Raw genomic sequence first — 18074 nt, forward strand, 5'->3', positions numbered from 1 at the left:
ATTTTCATTAGAGCAGGGTGACTATGCATAGTTTTCAGTTCACCCAAAAGCCATTTGACATCAACAATGCTACACTGGTCCGAGCAAGACTTTATTTGCAGACTAGCAACACAAAATACACAGTATTTTGGTATGACAGACTATTTCTATAAATATTTTGTAATATTTAACTTCTGTTCATCCTCATTGCTTAATTTAACCCCTGACACGTTAGGTAACTAACTGTTGTGCCGTGTTGGTGCAGGCCTGCGTACAATTGCTGATACTTCTAGATGTGCAAATGGAGCTGCAGCACAAGAATGATCAACACTGGTGCTTAAAATTTAAAATTAAGTACAACTAAATAGTAAGTGTTTTAATTCTCTGAGCAAGGCTTGAATTGCTTCTGTAAAACTCTGGGCTTTTTGGGCTAAAGGCTTTTAGATCTCCATTTCCTTACAATTTCCTGTTTTATGGCTCGCTCCATCTGACTTGATGCCTTCATCCTTCTATGGATATGAAGACGACACATTTTTACTAAAAATTTAAAGGTATCCCCTTTTTATGCAGTCTGCCTATGATTGCATTAGCCCTACATATGTAATGTGTAACGTGTCCCTATAAAATGAAAAGAAGGTCAAAGTTGCACTTAATTTTACTGAAAGAAAGAAAAGTGTTGGGGGATGGGTCCAATCAAGCACTTTATTTTTTCCCCTCAGAAGAAGAGATTAAATTTGCTGCTGTTAATAATCTCATTACTACACCATTATGTCACTGCATGTAAAATCTCACCCAGCTTTCACTGGGTGAAATCATTATACGCCCACTATATCGAGTTCTGCCACAATAAATTAATCTGCTTCAGTGCTGTTGCACTGTTGGGGCTCAACTGTGTAAGCAAGCAGCTGGTGTTTGCCTGGTTTCAGCATCACAAGGGGCGAAGAGGAGGTGGCTTTGCGGTTGCCAAGCTTCCTACTGAAACATCCAGAGCCTAATCCAGAACCTGCGGAGGATAATATTGGTCATTTTGTTGATTTTGGTACACCACAGGCAGACTACCATGGTTGCATGGGGGAGGGAAGGAGAATGTCTAGATTGTCTTGTGAGCTCTGCTGAGCCACGAATCGCTTCAGGAGAACAGGACCCTGTAATGCAGTTTCAGCTTTATTTTTGAAGGGAGGGAATGATGTCTTTCTATGGTTTAACATGTCAATATTTCACATTAGCCATTAGGTTTTTATGTTTGCCTCATGAAGCAGTTCTTTTAATACTAGAAACTCAGATGGCAGGGTTTTGTGGAACTCTCCTGAAGTACTCCTCCTAGGCAGCCTTCCTCATACCTGCGTGATGAAGAAAAAGACGACTGTCAGGACTATTGTGTTCAAATTGTCATGTATCTATGCAGCTTTTTAGCATTCTTCATATTTTGTGTTCGTGAGCACAGACAAACACGAGCCTGGAGTCCGTTTGAAGACCCAACAAGAGAAACCTACCCCCACTCCCTGAATTTTTAATTGAACTATAGAATTTGTATTCAGACATTGCCAGGAAATAGTTAATACCCCATACAGGGTAGAGTATTAAAAATGTAAAAATGCTCTGCCACATGGAAAGAGTCAAGACTAATTCATTTTCAAACCCAAGCAGCTGTAATGAACTCTAGCAATTTTTTTTTTTTTAATTAAGATTGAAAATTGTAATTTAGAGGAGTTAGTCTTAAGACTTGACCAAAAATGAAGTACCCAGGAAGGTCTAGGGAATATGCATGCAGTCAGTAAGAAGATCACTATTACCTGTTGGCCTGAATTTGTCAATCAGAGGAACAAAACTGTCAAGTACGCTCCGAATTCGATAAACTAATTGTGAAAACAAACATTTTTTTCAGGATGAGCCAGACAGCAACATAAAACATAAAAACCAGAAAAATGGCAAAAACCAAACACCAACACTTGCAATATTAATGAACCCAAGGTTACTGTTTAAACAAGCACTGTTGTGATGTCATTAATAACAAAGTAGTGACAAGGCTGATTTCTGAGAGAACCATCCACAACCTACCAAAAATATTAGCACAAGTGTACGAAGGAGACTTCTGTTCTCAGTTGGGAAGCTATAGCTTGCTGCTAGCTGCACCTTTCCTACGCCATCCCTAGGGATTGCCAAGAATGCCCATTTTTTTACCATCATCTTCAGTAGCTGCCACCACCCAGGTTCTGCCGAGAGCTCTTCCTCAGGGTGTTCAGCCGCCTCAGTCCCAAGTGAATGAATGGCAGCCTGAGTGCGCAGCACCTTATAGAGTGTATCTGGGAAGACAGCCTTGCTGCTAAAATTATACGTTGTCACGGCAACTTAGCATTCAGCCATTGCTGCAGAAAGAGGTGACTCAGGGTCTTGTGATCATTGAGAATGAAAAATGAGTCAACCTCTCCCTTCAGTGTCACTAAGGCATGTTTGTCTCCAGCCACACTGCGTAATTGTGAATGAGATGTTACGTGATGATTTACGGAATCTCAGCACTTGCAGTTTTATAGACTTGCGTAGTTTAATGACTGTGTGACCTTGTATCCTTAGTGTTGAGACAGAGCCGGCTGCTGTAGACTCACTTACCTAGACCAAAGTATATCCCAGTGGTTTCCAGGGAAGCAAAGGTGATTAAACCAATTCCAAGAGAAATAGTCCAATCTAAGGCAACAAAATAAATGTTTGGCTTTGTTCATTTTTCTAGTGTGCAAAAATTTATCCTTCTATTGAAGTCTTGCCTTACCTTTGTAGTAGTAGTAGCAAATTAGTAAAGCTCCAATTCCAAAGCAAAGAATGACAAAATGAAAGAATTCATCTGAAATAGAGAAGGAAAATGAGGTCACAACTGCAGGCATGGCCCTTACAAATACACCTTAAGGTACGGTGTCTCTCTCAGCAAATAAAGTCTATTTCCACGAGATGTCTCATACACTAAACTCAACTGCAAAACATACATGCACAGAAATTGTTATGAGAAGCCTTGATGATTTTCGTCAAGAAGCCTTGATGGACTTCTGTGAAGTACTCATGTCGAAAAAAAAGGTCTTTTTGAACCAGAGATCTTATTTGCAGACTAAGGTTCAACAGGGTTGACATCAGTTGAATTTAAAAAAAACATTTAAAAAAAATTACCGTCCTTCCGTATGCCCATCCACCGTACTGTCCACTGATGGAGGTGAGTGTTCTCGTTCTCATATGCTACAAAAAAGAAATGTCTTTTATGCCGTGAACGCTGAAATGAAGGAGTTTTATTTCTCTTTTTGTATCTGAATATGTGTAAAACTGTTTGTCCAAAGGAAAGATCTGTGAGCCGTTCAGATCAAATTAGCCATTTTAAAATCATCCCCAAAGGAGCAAGTTTTTAAAGAAAAAAAAAAAAAGCATAATCAGATGGTTGCATTAACAATATGGAATTGTTTTAAAGCACTCTGGGTCTTTTCTATCTAGTCTGGGACAATCGATAGTCTCAGAATTACAGTGGGGTAGTAAAGCAGTAGCACAAGGGAGCTGCAGTTTGATTCTGGGGTGCGTTGCGCAATTACAGCTACAATAATATAACCATCTCCATTACTAAGTGTATGAGTACCATCAGTCTACTTAAGCCTGATGTTGAAGTATTTCTGCATCTCCCAAATTAAGAGCTGTAGCTGACAATTAGTCTTCTATAGCTAGCTATACCAATATAGAAAGAGCAACGTAAGAACAAGCTAGACATTTTTAGAGGTTTAAATAGAGAGCATTTTGCTTTACACTAGCTGTGAGCAGAGTTGCCAAATTCTGTTCTTTCTCCGATTGTATTGTCAGAAAGAGCTGAATATTTTACCAGATTTCCAATGATGTGTTCAAAGCAGAAGGTTTTCTCCTTTTTTGTTTGTTAATCGCTTGAGAAGACCCCTAGGCAGTCTGCTGCGTATAAGCCTTTGGGAGTTGATTCATCACAAGTTTCAGATGCTGATTTCACTTACGTTGGGCTGTGCATCCAGGCAACCACTGCCTGGCAGTGAATTTAATTTTCTCTAAAGATGTAACAGGAGAGTACTGGAAATGTACTCCAGAGGAGTTACAGGCTTTTGCTATTGTGCTTTTGAACCATGAAACAACTAAACTTTGCCAAGAAATTGTGTTCTGGGTCACCTGGTACTGGAGTCACATTTTTGAATTTTTGATTCTTTGAGCATTCTGGATTGATCAAGTTCTGGTTTGGGGACAAATTCGATTATTTGATTATTAATGTTAACATAGCATTGCACTATTCTGACTGACAAATGTTCCTCTGTGCAGCTGTATGAATGATCTATAGATGCAGAATTTATGAGAACATCAATCCATACTTGGCAAGTGTCCTGTATTACTCTGCCTCCTAAATGCAATTGTCCCACTGTAACTTTGTATCATGGAATGACTTGCACAGTATTTCTTCTATTAAAGCATTACAGTGCATTTTAATAACTATTCTTAAACTTCTACTTTTTGATTAGGAAATATCTAGGTATCAAGGAGCTGGTATAGCTATCATCACTAAGCAAAACTCTGTCCTGAAAGACGGCATCCACAAGAAAGACTTCCATTTGCTTGTTTGTATTTACCATCTGCAATTGAATCTTCTCTTCTGGTAATCTCTGAAAAGCAACATAGTTTTATTATTTTTAATGGTAAAAATACAAATATATTGTTTCCGACCATTATCAGCACTAGCAAGCACAGCAAGTATTCACCTATTTGGTGACTCAATATAGACAAAACAGTATTTGAAAGTGCCAGAAATGAAGGAAGTTTAAAGGGCCCAAGAACAGATAACAATAAAACTGACTATTCACAGTGATCCCAGGTTCTTTGAAACAGCTGGGCAGTAGAAGATTGATGGCCCTTGTGTTAATATTCCGTTGCTAGAACTGAAGCTAGAACCAAGCAGAGCTGGGACCACAAGTGCTGCATGCGTGTATCACCTGAACCTGTCCAGTGCAGTAGGCACAGTGTCCTGCACTAGCTAAACATTTTCCATGTCTCAGTCTGGTGTATTGAAGTAATCTAGAACTGAAGCAACAAAGGCCATGGTGAGAGGCGGAGAGGCCAAATGCCAATGGGAAAAGTACCGTAATCCTCTTTCTGCACCTGGCAATGTGGGGAGAATATTGTATTACAATATATTCCTCTACCCTCATATTTTATGTAGCTCCCTGGGGACAGGTAACTCAGAAACCTCCCCCAGGGATTATGCTGCAAATTATATCTTCTTCCCAACTCTGTCCTCAGCTGAAACAGTCCAAGTCACAGCAACTATTTCCCACTCCACAGAAGACAAGTGGTTGAGCAGGTGTCCTCTCAAAAAGGCCAGTCTGTTGGGCTGCCTGCCTCTCATAACTAATGAATGTGGCATTGGCCTGGGAGTGGGAGGTCGGTAATGCAATCAAGCCATTGAAAAATTCCTGCTATGGGCTTTTTACATCTGTTCTGCTGCTGCTCAGCAGTGCCTGATAAAAGGAAATTTGCCTTTAGCCTGAATGTCTGTTCTAGCCTCTCAGCTGGTACTGTTTCTCCACTGCTTGTCATTTGGCTTTCACCTAGCATCTTCTGTTGGGGAATGCTCTGTGCTCTGAGCTAAGTGAGGAAGGCACTCAGAGCTGAGTATCACTGTTTTGCAGAAACCAGGTTCCAGCTCCCACCCAATCTTGCATCCCTCTTCAGCAGGAGATAGAGGGCTGCAGGGAATGCTGAAAACTGCCTGACTTTCTTGGGAAAGACTGAATAGTTGCCCAACAGAATTGCTGGGTTTTCCCCTAAGAAGAATGACAACTGCTGTGAGCTGATCTTGTAAGAACCTGGCAGGCCTACCAAAAAACCGGGTTAATCACCTGCTAGAACGCCTTGTACAAATCACCTGCTATCACCCAGCCGCTATGCCAAGCTTGCAAAAAAAAGTCTATACCATGCACAGGTCCAATACCAGGCTAACTGGAAACCAGTGGATTTACAGCCGGGGAGTTATTTTTTAATATATAAGCATGTCAGAAAGAAGAAACTGCAGTTTCAGTCTTCCTTCCAGCAGGATGATGCTATCGGGGAATGCTTACCTGAATCTCTGTAGGGAACAACCTCTGCTGGTATGCCTGAAATATTATGCAAAGATGATGTAGATTAATATCCATAATGAGCATGCATATCTTGCTGCCAGTCCTAGCCCATGCAACTCTATTGAAATTAGTGTGGTTGTGCAAAAGTGACGAGATAGATAGATACCAACCCTAACTCATTAGCGACGGCAGCTCTGTTGTGGGTTATGCAGTTTGAAAGTGGGAAACATGAATGGATTATTAACCCCCCCATATTCCATCTCTCACGATATCTGGAGTCAGGTAGAATCAGACTCCTGTGAGACAAATTACATCTCCTAATCTCAATCTAAATGAGCTGCTCTTACATCTGGGCTGAGATCAATTTAAGACATTAATTAAATGATTAAAGCCTTAACTTTTTTACATCTGTGGTTCTATACCATAAGCTGATAGCTATTTCTGTGTGTTGACACAACACGTATTTTCTTCATCTGCGTTGTACTTATTTTCCATTTTTCCTTTGGAAGGAAAGGAAAAGCCTCAGGAACAAGATCCAAGGTGTGGTCCTCGCTGATGATCTCGGGTCAGCGCTGAGGGCTGACTGCAGACTGTGTAAGTAGTGGCTGTGATGATAGATATTTTCAAAACTCTTTTGCTGCATTTCAATGGCAACTGTGCAGACCCAGGCAGCAGGACTTCTCCCACAACAGCAGATTTTGCTATTCTCCTGATTCAACTCTAAGCACAGGGCATGGCTGAGTGCTCGTATTACTTGAGCTTCATCTTGTAGGAAATGCCTTTCCTACAGCCCAGTTCTGACTGGTCATTTTCCTACGTCTTTGTTCAAAAGTCAAACTAAAGAATGCCAGAAATTATCCTTTTTTTTTTGTTTATATTGGTTGTCTCTAGCAAAAACCGATACTGTTGTCACTTTGTCCTACCTTCAAGTAATGGACCTTCAGTCTTCTGTCTTCCTAAGTCTTCCTCATCGCTGTCTGGATAGAGGAAGTGTTTTTTTATCAGATTAAAGAAAAATGTGCCAGCAGTATCAGAAACAACAGCACTGTAGTTGTTTGCTCATAATATAATAATGGCTGTGGAACATGTAGGTAAAAATCAAGGCTTTGTAATGTAAGGATCATTATTAGCTGCTTTTGCCTCACGGCTCTCTTCAGAGTTGGCTGATTAGGAGAAAAACAGCAAAACCTGAAGTTGGAATAATTTTTATAAAGGAGTGTAGTGAGAAAGTTCTTATTTTAAACACATACATCATCAGCACTGCTAATTAGTTTGAAAAAATTATTTCTAAATGCAACTCATTTGATCTTAATCAGCTAGTGGCTTTCTGTAACAGAATAAGCCAGTATCAGCATTATCGCTTCCATGTTGCCTGTCGCTTCTTAGTCTCTCTCATTTTTTACTAATAAAATGGTCTAGTGGCAGCCAAAAGTGACACTGTTGATGTTTGCTAATAAGAAAAGAAATGATAGAGAAGTACTACAGCATTGCCAGCTACTACTGCACGTTGACTATTCTTTGCTTCCTGCTATAGCACAGGCTTCAGTTAGGCCATAAACGCACTAAAGATCATAGAAGTTATGGTCTTTTATTTGGGAAGAAATGGTGCAGCAGATTTCTACGTTTCTGAATCCTCCAACTTCCACAAGAGTGGGAAGCAGCCACTATTTTGCTGATAATGAATCTAGAGGTACTGATTATTTTCTATGTTCTCTCTTTTGCACAATTTCTTACTTTTTTCAGAGTTCTGCAGAATTGCTACTGAATTGCTGCAAGTCTCCTGTGTGAATCTTTTATGAACATGCAGTCAGACTAAACTACGTATCAGGGAAAAATAAAGTAAATCCTCTTTACCTTGTGTATCTTCATCCATGGACTCATGGGATGAGTTTTCAGCCTTTTTTTCCCCTTGTGAAAGCATGAGATTCCTTTCCAATCTCTTCAGGAGTTTCAATTTTTCATCTGTTTTATATATACAGAAAAAATATTAGAAACAACTATTTACATTTTCTCTCTTTTACAATGACAGATTTCACAATGCTTTATTAAGGGTTGTCTGACAGGAAATCAGACCCTTAGTCTTATTTCAGCTGTGTTTTTTGCACACAAGGAGTAGTACAAAGCATTACAAATGAAAGCATCATAGACAATGCTGTTTAGACTTTCTTAAATGGTTGTGGTAGATGCCTAAAGTTTCATATTCTGGCCTTTAATTTACCCATAATGCTACCCCTGTGAAAATTCCCACTCCCTGAAGCAACAGCAGCTGAAAGATGCTATAGCTGGAGAATATTTGCTCACCCTTCCCGGGGCTACTTCTTCCTTCACCCCTGTGATTTCTGCTGGGTTCCCTGTGCTTATGCCACAGTGCCACCGCCCTCCTGTGGCACAAAAGCGAAGCCCGCAAAGCCAGCTCGGCCAAAGCACCGGGGAGGAGAAACCTGCGGGGGGCCGACTCCTGGGCCAGGCAGTGAGTGCTCCTGGCTTGTGAGGCTGGAGTTGCAGGTGATTCTTAACAAACAGCTTCAAACTGAACTCTGTGCTGAGGACTGGCGGATCTGTGCATCTCTTCATTATTAGTTGTAATATTTGGACACACGCAGCTAGACGTGATTCCCCCGGCTGCTCGATGCTGCTCGCTGTACAAGAGCAGGAAGGGGGGCCCCGCTGTGACAAACTTTCCTGCTCTGACAGATGACCAAAGCTGAGCTGCTCTCCGGGCTGGGAGGTCTCTCCCCTTCATGAACGTGTTTGATCAAGGCAGAAACAGGAACAGGATCTCCTTGAGGCTCTCCAGTTAAATTCAGGGTCATCTTAAGTGAGTGCAGTTCTGTGATCTATTAAAGACAAATAATGACTCTATGGACCCTGTGGAACTGCACTTAGTTTCTTAGTGCACAACCAGGCAAATGAGAAGTGCAGTCAAGTCTATTTGTATCTTGTTGCCAGGTTCAGCACCCGGAGTGGCATCCTCTATCCACTCTTTTAGTTACTACTGTATGTGTGGCTAGGGTCGTTTGCAAAAATATTTTCAGTGGCTCAGCTCAGATTTCTTACTACTATGAGAGCTCAGAGAGGACTGGGCTGGCTGGCTAACAGTCCATGCAAAAAAGTGTCCTGGGTGTCATGAATCCAGCTAGACAGGAAAAACTGGGGCACCACTTTAAGACAGAGAAATTTCTTTGGCATCATCATCCCAAGCCATCCTCTCTCCCTAAACACACAAAGTCTTTTCCTCAGAAGAAGCCAAGTCAAACTAAAGTAAAATACTCCCATTATCACCATACCTAACTGACTTTTCTAAGCAGTATTTCTAGACATTTTAGTTGTTCACTAATAATCGTTTCCAAGCATATATCAGAGTTTTCAAACTGGTGTCAAGTCCCACTGGCACTGCAGTAATTTTAACAAAATAGGTGACGAGCAGCCAGGTAGGACTCACCTTTTCCCTTGGAGCTGGGCAGCTGCCTATATCCAAATGGGTCAGTTGTCTTCAGCAAGAGGTAAAGAACAGCCATTGCCCTTACTCCTTTCTTCTCTATGGCTTTCAGGCAGGCTGCACAGCCTCCAGGCAGGACACTGCAGCTGTTGAGGAGCTGAAAGAAAGGTAAGTAAATAGCAAATAGTCCTTCCAATAAAACATAGCCTGGAAAACCATACCCTGCTATACAAATTAATGTATCTCACCCCATCTGTGGGAAATGTAACCCCTTGCCCCTACTGTACAAGGGAGAAATCAGGGACAAAGAGTAATGCCAAAGATGGGAAGAGAATGTAAACTCAGCAACTTGAAGCAGAGCCATCAACCGGGAAAGAAACATAGTGTGTAATAGTTAACTATTCAAAGAGCTGGATAAATATAGTTATAGGGTCTGAAAATGGACATGCAATCTCTGCAGTATCTTACAGCAAAATGTCACTAAAAATGGTCTTGCCTAGAAAATAGTGAGCTGAACTGATCCTGAGGAATTTATACAAAGCCAGTTATTTTTTCACATGGAGAACAACAAAGTAAAAAGCAGTGGCCTGAGTCTCATTTATCTAAGTGCCCTTTTACATCATTTAGCATGTTTTAGATGTGTTTTAGCATATCAGCTAATTGGACTGTATGTTTTCTCTCCCCAAAGTATATCAGAGAAGTATAAAAAGTATCTGTATAACAACGTCTTACAAAGGATGCATGTTTCTTTAGTAACTTACATTGTTCTTTTCTTCAGTATTCAGAATAGGTGGGTCAGTGGTGGCTAAACATTTTACAAGTGATTCCCAGAAGGACTGGTTCATTTTCTCATGATTCTCCAGGTAATTGGCATCAGCAGTAAAAACCCTTTGGAAAATGTCTGGGAAGAAAAACAAGCAAATCACTGTGCAAGCAGTAGAGGTGGGTTGCGTGGTAGTGTCCTGTGGTGCTCGGTGAAGATGTGGTGACAGACACGAGACTCCGCGGCATGTTAGCAAACAGGAAAGAGAGTAGTGCTGTATTGTATAAAGCAACTCAGTCTGCCAGAAATCAGTAGAAAAATGTCAATAGTCCATACAAATTACCAGTGTCTCTGTGATGCTACTGTCTCAGTTAAAGAATCAGGGGAAGTATTCCTAGCTATTTAACGGATGCTTATTCTGACTGTGCTATTTTACAGACAGGCACAAAGACAAGGACTGGATACCAAAGTACTGAGATGATAGCTTATTAGGCATTTAATGCACAGCAAAATCTCCTTCATACATCTAAATTCCCACAAGCACATGCCCGAGGCCTGATGAGAAGCCTGTGGAAGAGCTGGGAACTGACTGCTGGTCTCTTTTTTACAAGCAAGGAGGTGGATGGAGTGTGTTTTCAGAGAAAACAAGTTTCATTGACTCATGGCCACTCTGGCAAACACTGTTGTGTAGTGTGAATGAGAGGAAGCTTTGATCTTTGTGTGCTGCCCTTACCTTGCTGTTCTTCAGTAAAATCTGGGAATGGGACATTCAAGTTCTCCATTGTTGTGCCTGTTTGAAAGGGGAGAAAAAGCATATGTAGAAACAGAGCAGTCTGACCTTCTCTATTTTTCTGTCTTACACTTGATTTTCTGCAAACATGGCGTCTATCTCTAGGCACTTTAGTTTTGAAATCATTTCTCTGTTGCAATGGCAGTTTCACATCATGATTCATTTACCCTCCTGGGACCCATTCTCGACTCTTGAGTGAGTCTTGCTGGGCTGGCCTTTGGTTATTAGGAAAGAACAGAAGTCTGATCATCATGAGTAAAATGAAAAGAAGTCCAACTTGATCATTCACATTGTTGGTTTTTTACAACTACCAAGGTGTCTAATTAACTATGTACCACAGATGTGAGTAACTTAATAGGCCCTGTTCCATTCACAAAACAGAACGATTATTCTGTACCTTTGACATCCTTATACTTAAAATGTACCAATCGTGGAGAATAGTAGAAATAGTTTATAGGAGAGCCTCGCAAGATTTGGAATCCTTGTCTCACAGAAGACTTTGACACTTAAACATCTGTTCTTCCCAAGTTGTCATGAAAAGGAAATTTCCACTAACTTCAGGTTATTGACTTAAAAATTTTTAAGTGTCAATCCCAGATTTCTTACTGGTATTTGCCACGGAAAAAAAACATTCTGACATCTCCAAAATCCAATGTTTCCTTTTGTTTTGCTAAACTTGCCCCAGAAATTTTGCTTTGAGGCTGTTTTATTCTGATGATGAATTTTTTGTGGTGGTTGTGGTTCTGAATAGTTGCCTCCACCTACTGTGATCCAGGCATCCTGCACTGACTGCATCTCCCCTCGTGCAGCATTTCAACTAAAACACTATTGTATTGAGAGATGCAAAAGAAGATTTGTGGGGAACCTGAAGTACAGTTTCCACTATGTAGGGTGCAATAGGAAAACAGTTTATACATCCAGAAGTTTTCTTACAATATGACTTTTGGGTCCATTCAACAAAACACTTTCAGTCAAGCAGTCTGAAAACTAAGTATATTTCCCTTAAATTTTCCAGACGGAAAACTTTCTTTTCCTACAGGCAGTTTCAGTTCTCTAGAGACCATCATATCAGTCAGAAAAATATTCTAATACAAAAGCCAAAACAGGTCCAGTTAATACCTTCAGAAGGAAGGCACAAGCAAAAACATCTTCATTCTGGAAACAGAACAACTTTTTAGTGTGTCAGTTCTCAAATAGAGGAAACTAGACACAAACAGACTCCAAAGTAGCTGCAAAACCCATCCCTCCTTTGGAACCAGGGTCGAGGTCCCACATTTTTGGTATGTTGGTGATTTTGCGGGCTTTTTCCTTTCCTAGGTTGCAAGTGTTCTTCAAGTGATGAGGTCCTTAGTTTGAAACTGGTTTGCTGTTTGGCTCTGGGAAAATTACATAACCTCTTTAATGACTTTTAAAGGCTAAGCCCAGAAAACTGCTTACCTACCTCCTAAGTCTATTGTGACCAAAAAAAAAAAAAAAATTTTAAGAACACTATGAAATTATTCCTGATGATGAGTCTATGCAAGACATCTACGAGGGCAGATAATACCTTTTATTTAACCACCTGATATACCTGGAAACTGGCAAGCTTTTGGACAAACAAGCTTTGAAGTCTGTTAATTAGTCTAACAAAAGTTTTTACCTCTCCCACAAACCTTGCCTGACTTACAGCCTTTGCTGTAGCTGTGGCAGCAGGGCTGTGTGACAGTCACTGGCAATGTGAGACTGTGAGCACCCGATAGGGAATGCAGGAAACGCATCTGTCCTCTCTGCCCTGGTAAGCAACAGCTGATGTTGAAATACAGGAACCCAGCATACCACACCCTGGATGAACTCGTTCTCAGCCGCACAATAAAGAACGTAATTTCTGTGCAGTTATGTATCTCCAGCTATGATTTTCAGCCTTTTTCAGTATCTTCCTTGCCTTCCTATTTACTCAGCTTAAACCCTGCAACAGTGTTTGCTTTTTTAAGTTAAATCCTTTAGACTTCTTTGTGGACTGCACAGTTGAAACACCAGGCCTAAAGGAATAAAATTACTTTCAATAGAGACATTTCTTTTCTGACAGATTAATTCCATTTCATAAAAATATTTATAAGTATCCACAGATTTTACTGTTGAGTGAAATTCAGGAGGTTTGTCTTTGGGGTTCCTAATACCTAGTGAAGGCCACTTTCATTGACACATTCGAGGCACATTGCTCTCCCTGTGACACGAACCTGTCACAGCAGCTGCCTTATGCCTATGCTTTGCGTCATCCCAAAGACAAAGCGAGCGAGTACGCACCAGCAGATCTGTCCCACCACACTTAAAGTGTGGAGCAGGTACAACACTGAAGGCAGAGGAGACGCTGTCAACCTCCTTTGCTATCATCAGACTGATTTACCTTGAAACTGTTCATTTGCTGGCCCAAATGACCGGACTGCTCAGCTGTAACCGCATATTTGCCTAATGCACTTACGCATCCCACTCAGGTAAGACCTGGATGCCACAAGAGGATCCAGGAGCAACCAGCATCTGCTCCTGCCTCCCTTTCTGTGCCTCCAGCACAGCTAAGCCCAGTCAGTCACCAAGCTTTACGTAACTAAGGAAGTTGGTACCTAATAGACTGTGGACAATTAATTCCCCTGTGGCTCTTCTGGAAAGAAAATCAGATCTAAACAAAGGATAAGCACATGCAATTATTGTATGTTTTAAAAGTGATTTAGTTGATTATGTCTCATAATGAGAGAAGGATGATGATGTACTGGCATTTCAGCCTGGCCATGACCTCATTGGGGAATGACTTGAACAACAGACCTCATTTTGCTTTCCCCACAGTAAATCAGAACTTAATTGCAGTCAGGTCTTTTTAACATGTTAGAATCAAATTTGTGTGCAGACTCAGGCTTCTCCAGTTGTTTAGAAAGTGAGGCTAATAACTGCCATACACTACAACTATTTGCTTAGCTGTTCAAATATCTCTGAGTGCAATTGTTCCATGGGGTAGCAAAAAATGTAAATAAAGTAAAATAAGGTTGTTTTGACTTCAAGACAAAAAACAGACAATCCTAAGCCTTTTCCCTTTGAAACTACTTCTACCTTTCATTTTAACTTATATGCTGACACCAAATCTTGCTAAATTTGAGTTTAAACATCAATGTTAAGTCCCAGTCTGCCCTTCTCTCAAACCAAGCCAAACCAAGCCAAGCCAAGCCAACTTCATAAAGCACACCTGCAAGTCTTAGGCTCGTCCTAGTGGTTGGTTCCACAGGAAGATGTCCTGGAAGGCTGTGACCGTGGTGAAAGCTGGTAGTTTCTTCCAGCGAGACAACAAAAACTGATCCACGCTGGCTCACTTTGAAACTGTCCCTACTCTAGTCTCCTCGGGCAATGCCACCAGCGAGAGAATGCTGCTATTTGTCTGCTTGCCTTCCTGTTGCCAAATATAGTTGAAATGTGACAGAGAAGTAGCAAAACGCAAAGACTTTTCACTCGTTACAGCATCCTTGAACACAGGCAGGTGGAGAGACCCAGCGAACACATGTCACCATGGGGAGGGCAGCCCCTCAGGCTCGGTGTGACCGTCCTGACGGGGGTGAGCAGGGAGTGGGCACAGCCCGCCTGCCCCTTGCCACAGCACCGGTGCTTCCTTCCTCTCCCGGCTCTCACAGCAAGCCCGGACACGGTGGCCACGCTGCTGCCAGCCCTACACCCACAAACCTGGGGCGGTTTGCTGCCTGTTTTCCAGCCAAGCTGGTAAAATAATGGCAGCACTCCCGAACGCATTTACATACCCCATTTGAAATTACCTGGGTTGTAGTTCTCCTTACGCGACGTGTGCTCCTTTCTGCGGTCGTTGGAAAGCTCTGAAGGGGAGAAAATGAGCTCATCAGAAGCCAGAAGAGCTCATGTTTCTAGTCTGAGTACAGTTAAGGCAAACAAATCTTCCCCTACACATAAAATGGGGGGGTTGCCACGAGGATCTTATAGAAAAAAAATTAAATTAAAAGATGTGGAAGTCCAGTCAGGAAGACATAGAGGTACAGGGAAGTCCTGTGCCTTGCCCCCACAGCACCACGACCCCTCATACAGTGTCGTGATGCCTCAGGGAGTACTCAAGAACCCAGCCGTGTACCAAGAGCCAGAACACAACCCCGAAACACGCTCGGTCTCAGTCACAAGAAGCTCCCAAACCCGTCCCCGGCACTCACCTGCAGGGCTGTGCCGTTGGTTGGGATCCTGGGGCAGGGCATGCGGGCGGGCAGGCAGGCGTCAGGGCCGGTGCTGGGGCCTGACGTGGCCTGCCCTGACTCACAGTGAGAGCAGCAGCGGCTCTGCGTCGTCCTCTGGAGCTCACGCTCCAGGCCTGGCGGGAGGAGCTGTGTGTTGTCCGTGTCCCCGAGCCCTGGGGAAGGCAGAGGCCAAGCGCCAATGCTGCCGGCATAGGGGAGAGGTGCCGGGGGGCCTCCCGGCCTGTCTCAGGCACTGATGGGCCTCAGTGGCCCTGACCGGCCGGGACCCCCCACCCTAGCCCGCAGCTGCTCCAGCACAGCCCCTGCTCGGGCTGGAGGCCCGGGCCCACTTGTTTGGCCTGTCTGGGACACGAGGGGGAGCCCAGGGGGATGGGGATCCCTCTCGGAGGGGAGAGGCCCTAGGGTCCCCTAAGGCCGAGCGGGGACGCATGATGGCGGTTTGGAGGCCCAGGCACACTGCCCTCCTGCCTGGAGCACCCCTGGGCTCAGGGAGGGAGGCGCAGGAGGGAATGCGCATGCAGGGAGCAAGGAGACGGGTGGCTTTCGTACCACACTCTCATCAGGAACGGGGCATTGCCCACACAGGGGTCAGGACCAGCCTTCTGGGCTGGGGGGCCCAGGAAGGGTCCCCGCCATCACCCCTCAGGCAGGCACGCTGCCCTTGTCCCTGTGCCCCAGGGCTGCGGTCTCCTGTGATGGAGCAGCCAGGCCACTGACAGGGAAGGGAAACCATCCATCACTCCTGTCTCCAGCAACCAGAGAGGGTGCTGAAAACACAAAGGCAGAACCACCTCTGGGTTACGGATGTGCTCACCGAGGCGCAACAGACAGAGCCACGTTCAAAGTCTTCCTCTGCTGTTTGCTCTGCACATGAAGTTGCTGAGGGCTCCTGTGTAGGTAAAGAGGCACAGCTGCCTCTCTGGGGAAAAGGACTTGACACTACCCTGACCAGGAGATAAGCTTGAAAACAGCACTAGCTCCTGCTCTCTTTGCAGGTGCTTGGGGTAGGAATGAGGTGCAGCAGCCTGTACTGACTGCCAACAGCCAGCCAGGCTGTGAGGAGCAGTGCTCGCCATTTACTCCCAGGTAGTCCACCCTGCTTGGGCCAGCCCTCAGCCCCCCCGCGTGCTCAATTCTAAGCTTATCTGCTTAGGATCAGACAGGAATCCCAATGCCTAAGTCAGTTTTGGCAAAGAAAATACTTGGATTTCCTAAGCGAACCTCCCCAGCCTAGCATTTGTTTTCATGATGACCAGAGGTCTCTTCATGCACCCTGCGATAGATTTCCACCTGAACTTTGCCAGGTACAAAAGTTGGCTGGATTTCGTAGCTGGAAGTTAGATTCTTATCAAATTAGGTGTGCTTTTCCAGCAAGGCATATAATAAGTGAGTGGGTGCAAATTCTCCGTTTGTTGTACAGTTAAGTGTCATTCCCCAGCGCATTATCTGCTTACTTTTAGAAAGCAACAGGGAGCAGCCCAAGCTGGAGCCATCCTCCAGTCTCGGATTAGCCTGAGGGAATGGTGATAAACAGGGGGGTTTCTCTTTGCCCTTTCATAGCAATATCTGGTTTGCTATTAGTAACTCTCTTAATGGCCTCTTCAGTTGTGGCAATAGCAAATATCAGAGATCAGGGTGGACAGTCCTGAAAAACAAAAGTCTGTCAGATCCTTGAGTTGTCCACAGGCAATTTCCCACATGCTAGCGACCTCTTTCCTCTTCTCACTGCCTGGCTGCGCAGCACCTCTGTGGCCTGGCTCTCTTGGGCTGTGCAGGCCAAGAGTTCCCCACTCTCAGCCACTCAAGAGTAGCAGTTGACTTTGATTACGGGTTTAATGCTCTGTTGTCTGTCAGGAGGAAGAGAGACAAATGGGTTCCCTCGTCATCCTCACTGCCTCTCTTTTAGAATAACCTGATCCAAAACAGCCCTCTTAGCTTGTGCTACACCTGCAGTAGGCCCATCACTGCTCTCCTCTGAGCCGTTCTTGTCCACCTCTGATGCATATAACTTCTTCAGCACAACATTCAACTGAAGCCACCCCAGAGCTGTTTTCTGTTTAGGGGAGCTTACCTTCACTAGCAGACCATGGTTTCTGACCCAGGCAGAAGGCAACAGGAGAGTGGGGACGAGGGGGGAGACCTCTCCTGGGCACGAGAGCAGAAAAAGGAAGCCCAGCCCAGAGGCTCAGCACCTAACATACAGCAGCTACACAGAAACAGGTGTCTTCACCTTGGTGTTTCCCACTACAGTTGCCCCTGGGTAGATCGTTAACTCATTAATTAAGCCTTTCTTAGGCCAGTCTCTTGCCTTTGCCCCCTAGTGTTCTCATCTAAGGAAGCACCCCAGCTCCCATGGCCTCCTGCGCTCCTCCTAGGCCTGCCCAGAGGTAACCCAACCTTTCAGTTGCTGGACTGAAATACGGTTCTGGGTTTGGCTTCAGTTCAGTAGGATTTGTGTTACGTCCTGGTGGAAGAGTTCCTTTTTCTCAGCAAGCACTGCCTCTGCCCAAGCATGATGTTTGGTCAACGCAAAACATGTGTGAAGAGCGATAGCTGGTGTCATAGGAAACTACTAGGGACATTCCAATAGCACAGTGTGTCTACTGATTAGACAAGGTGTGGTCATGTTAAGTCATTTGTCAAATTAAGCTAAAGATTTCACCCTGCTGCACTTGGTGCCCGAGGAGGGGGGTGTGCAGAGCAGGTTGTATACCCTCTGCTCTGCTCTGCTCTGCTCTGCTCTGCTCTGCTCTCCTGGTAGTGATGCTTCTGGAGAGAC

General features: G+C 43.8%; 1 protein-coding gene across 6 annotated transcripts; it reads right to left on the bottom strand.

The window, feature by feature from the left end:
* Nucleotides 1-109: 109 nt before the first annotated feature.
* TMEM40 (transmembrane protein 40) lies at nucleotides 110-17502 on the bottom strand. Of its 6 annotated transcripts, XM_087743967.1 has the most exons (16): nucleotides 17367-17438; nucleotides 16110-16184; nucleotides 15254-15447; nucleotides 14852-14908; nucleotides 11007-11063; nucleotides 10272-10411; nucleotides 9514-9667; nucleotides 7926-8033; nucleotides 6995-7048; nucleotides 6072-6107; nucleotides 4587-4619; nucleotides 3133-3198; nucleotides 2744-2815; nucleotides 2587-2661; nucleotides 1773-1835; nucleotides 110-982 (listed from the first exon to the last, which is right to left on the bottom strand). In XM_087743967.1, the coding sequence occupies exons 5-16, from the start codon at nucleotides 11053-11055 to the stop codon at nucleotides 831-833; spliced, it is 1002 nt and encodes a 333-aa protein (XP_087600093.1). In that variant the 5' UTR covers nucleotides 11056-11063; nucleotides 14852-14908; nucleotides 15254-15447; nucleotides 16110-16184; nucleotides 17367-17438; the 3' UTR covers nucleotides 110-830. The 6 variants fall into 6 exon arrangements, with proteins under 6 accessions (XP_087600093.1, XP_087600092.1, XP_087600097.1 ...); XM_087743966.1 differs by lacking the exon at nucleotides 16110-16184 and having other exon boundaries at nucleotides 17367-17502; XM_087743971.1 differs by lacking the exon at nucleotides 16110-16184 and having other exon boundaries at nucleotides 15254-15408; nucleotides 17367-17451.
* Nucleotides 17503-18074: the final 572 nt, after the last annotated feature.

The sequence above is a fragment of the Nipponia nippon genome, unplaced genomic scaffold (genome assembly GCF_047370975.1).
Source record: "Nipponia nippon isolate SJK-2023a ecotype South Korea unplaced genomic scaffold, ASM4737097v1 scaffold_9, whole genome shotgun sequence".
Lineage (NCBI taxonomy): Eukaryota > Metazoa > Chordata > Aves > Pelecaniformes > Threskiornithidae > Nipponia > Nipponia nippon.

What these genes read in the sequence shown, in the direction of transcription:
- TMEM40 (XM_087743966.1), bottom strand. Translation starts at nt 11,055, where the DNA reads ATGGAGAACTTGAATGTCCCATTCCCAGATTTTACTGAAGAACAGCAA. An exon ending in ATACTGAAGAAAAGAACAAT is followed by an intron (nt 9,668 to 10,271) that starts GTAAGTTACTAA and finishes CCTTTCTTTCAG; the next exon opens with CTCCTCAACAGCTGCAGTGT. An exon ending in TGAAGGTCCATTACTTGAAG is followed by an intron (nt 6,108 to 6,994) that starts GTAGGACAAAGT and finishes ATAATATTTCAG; the next exon opens with GCATACCAGCAGAGGTTGTT.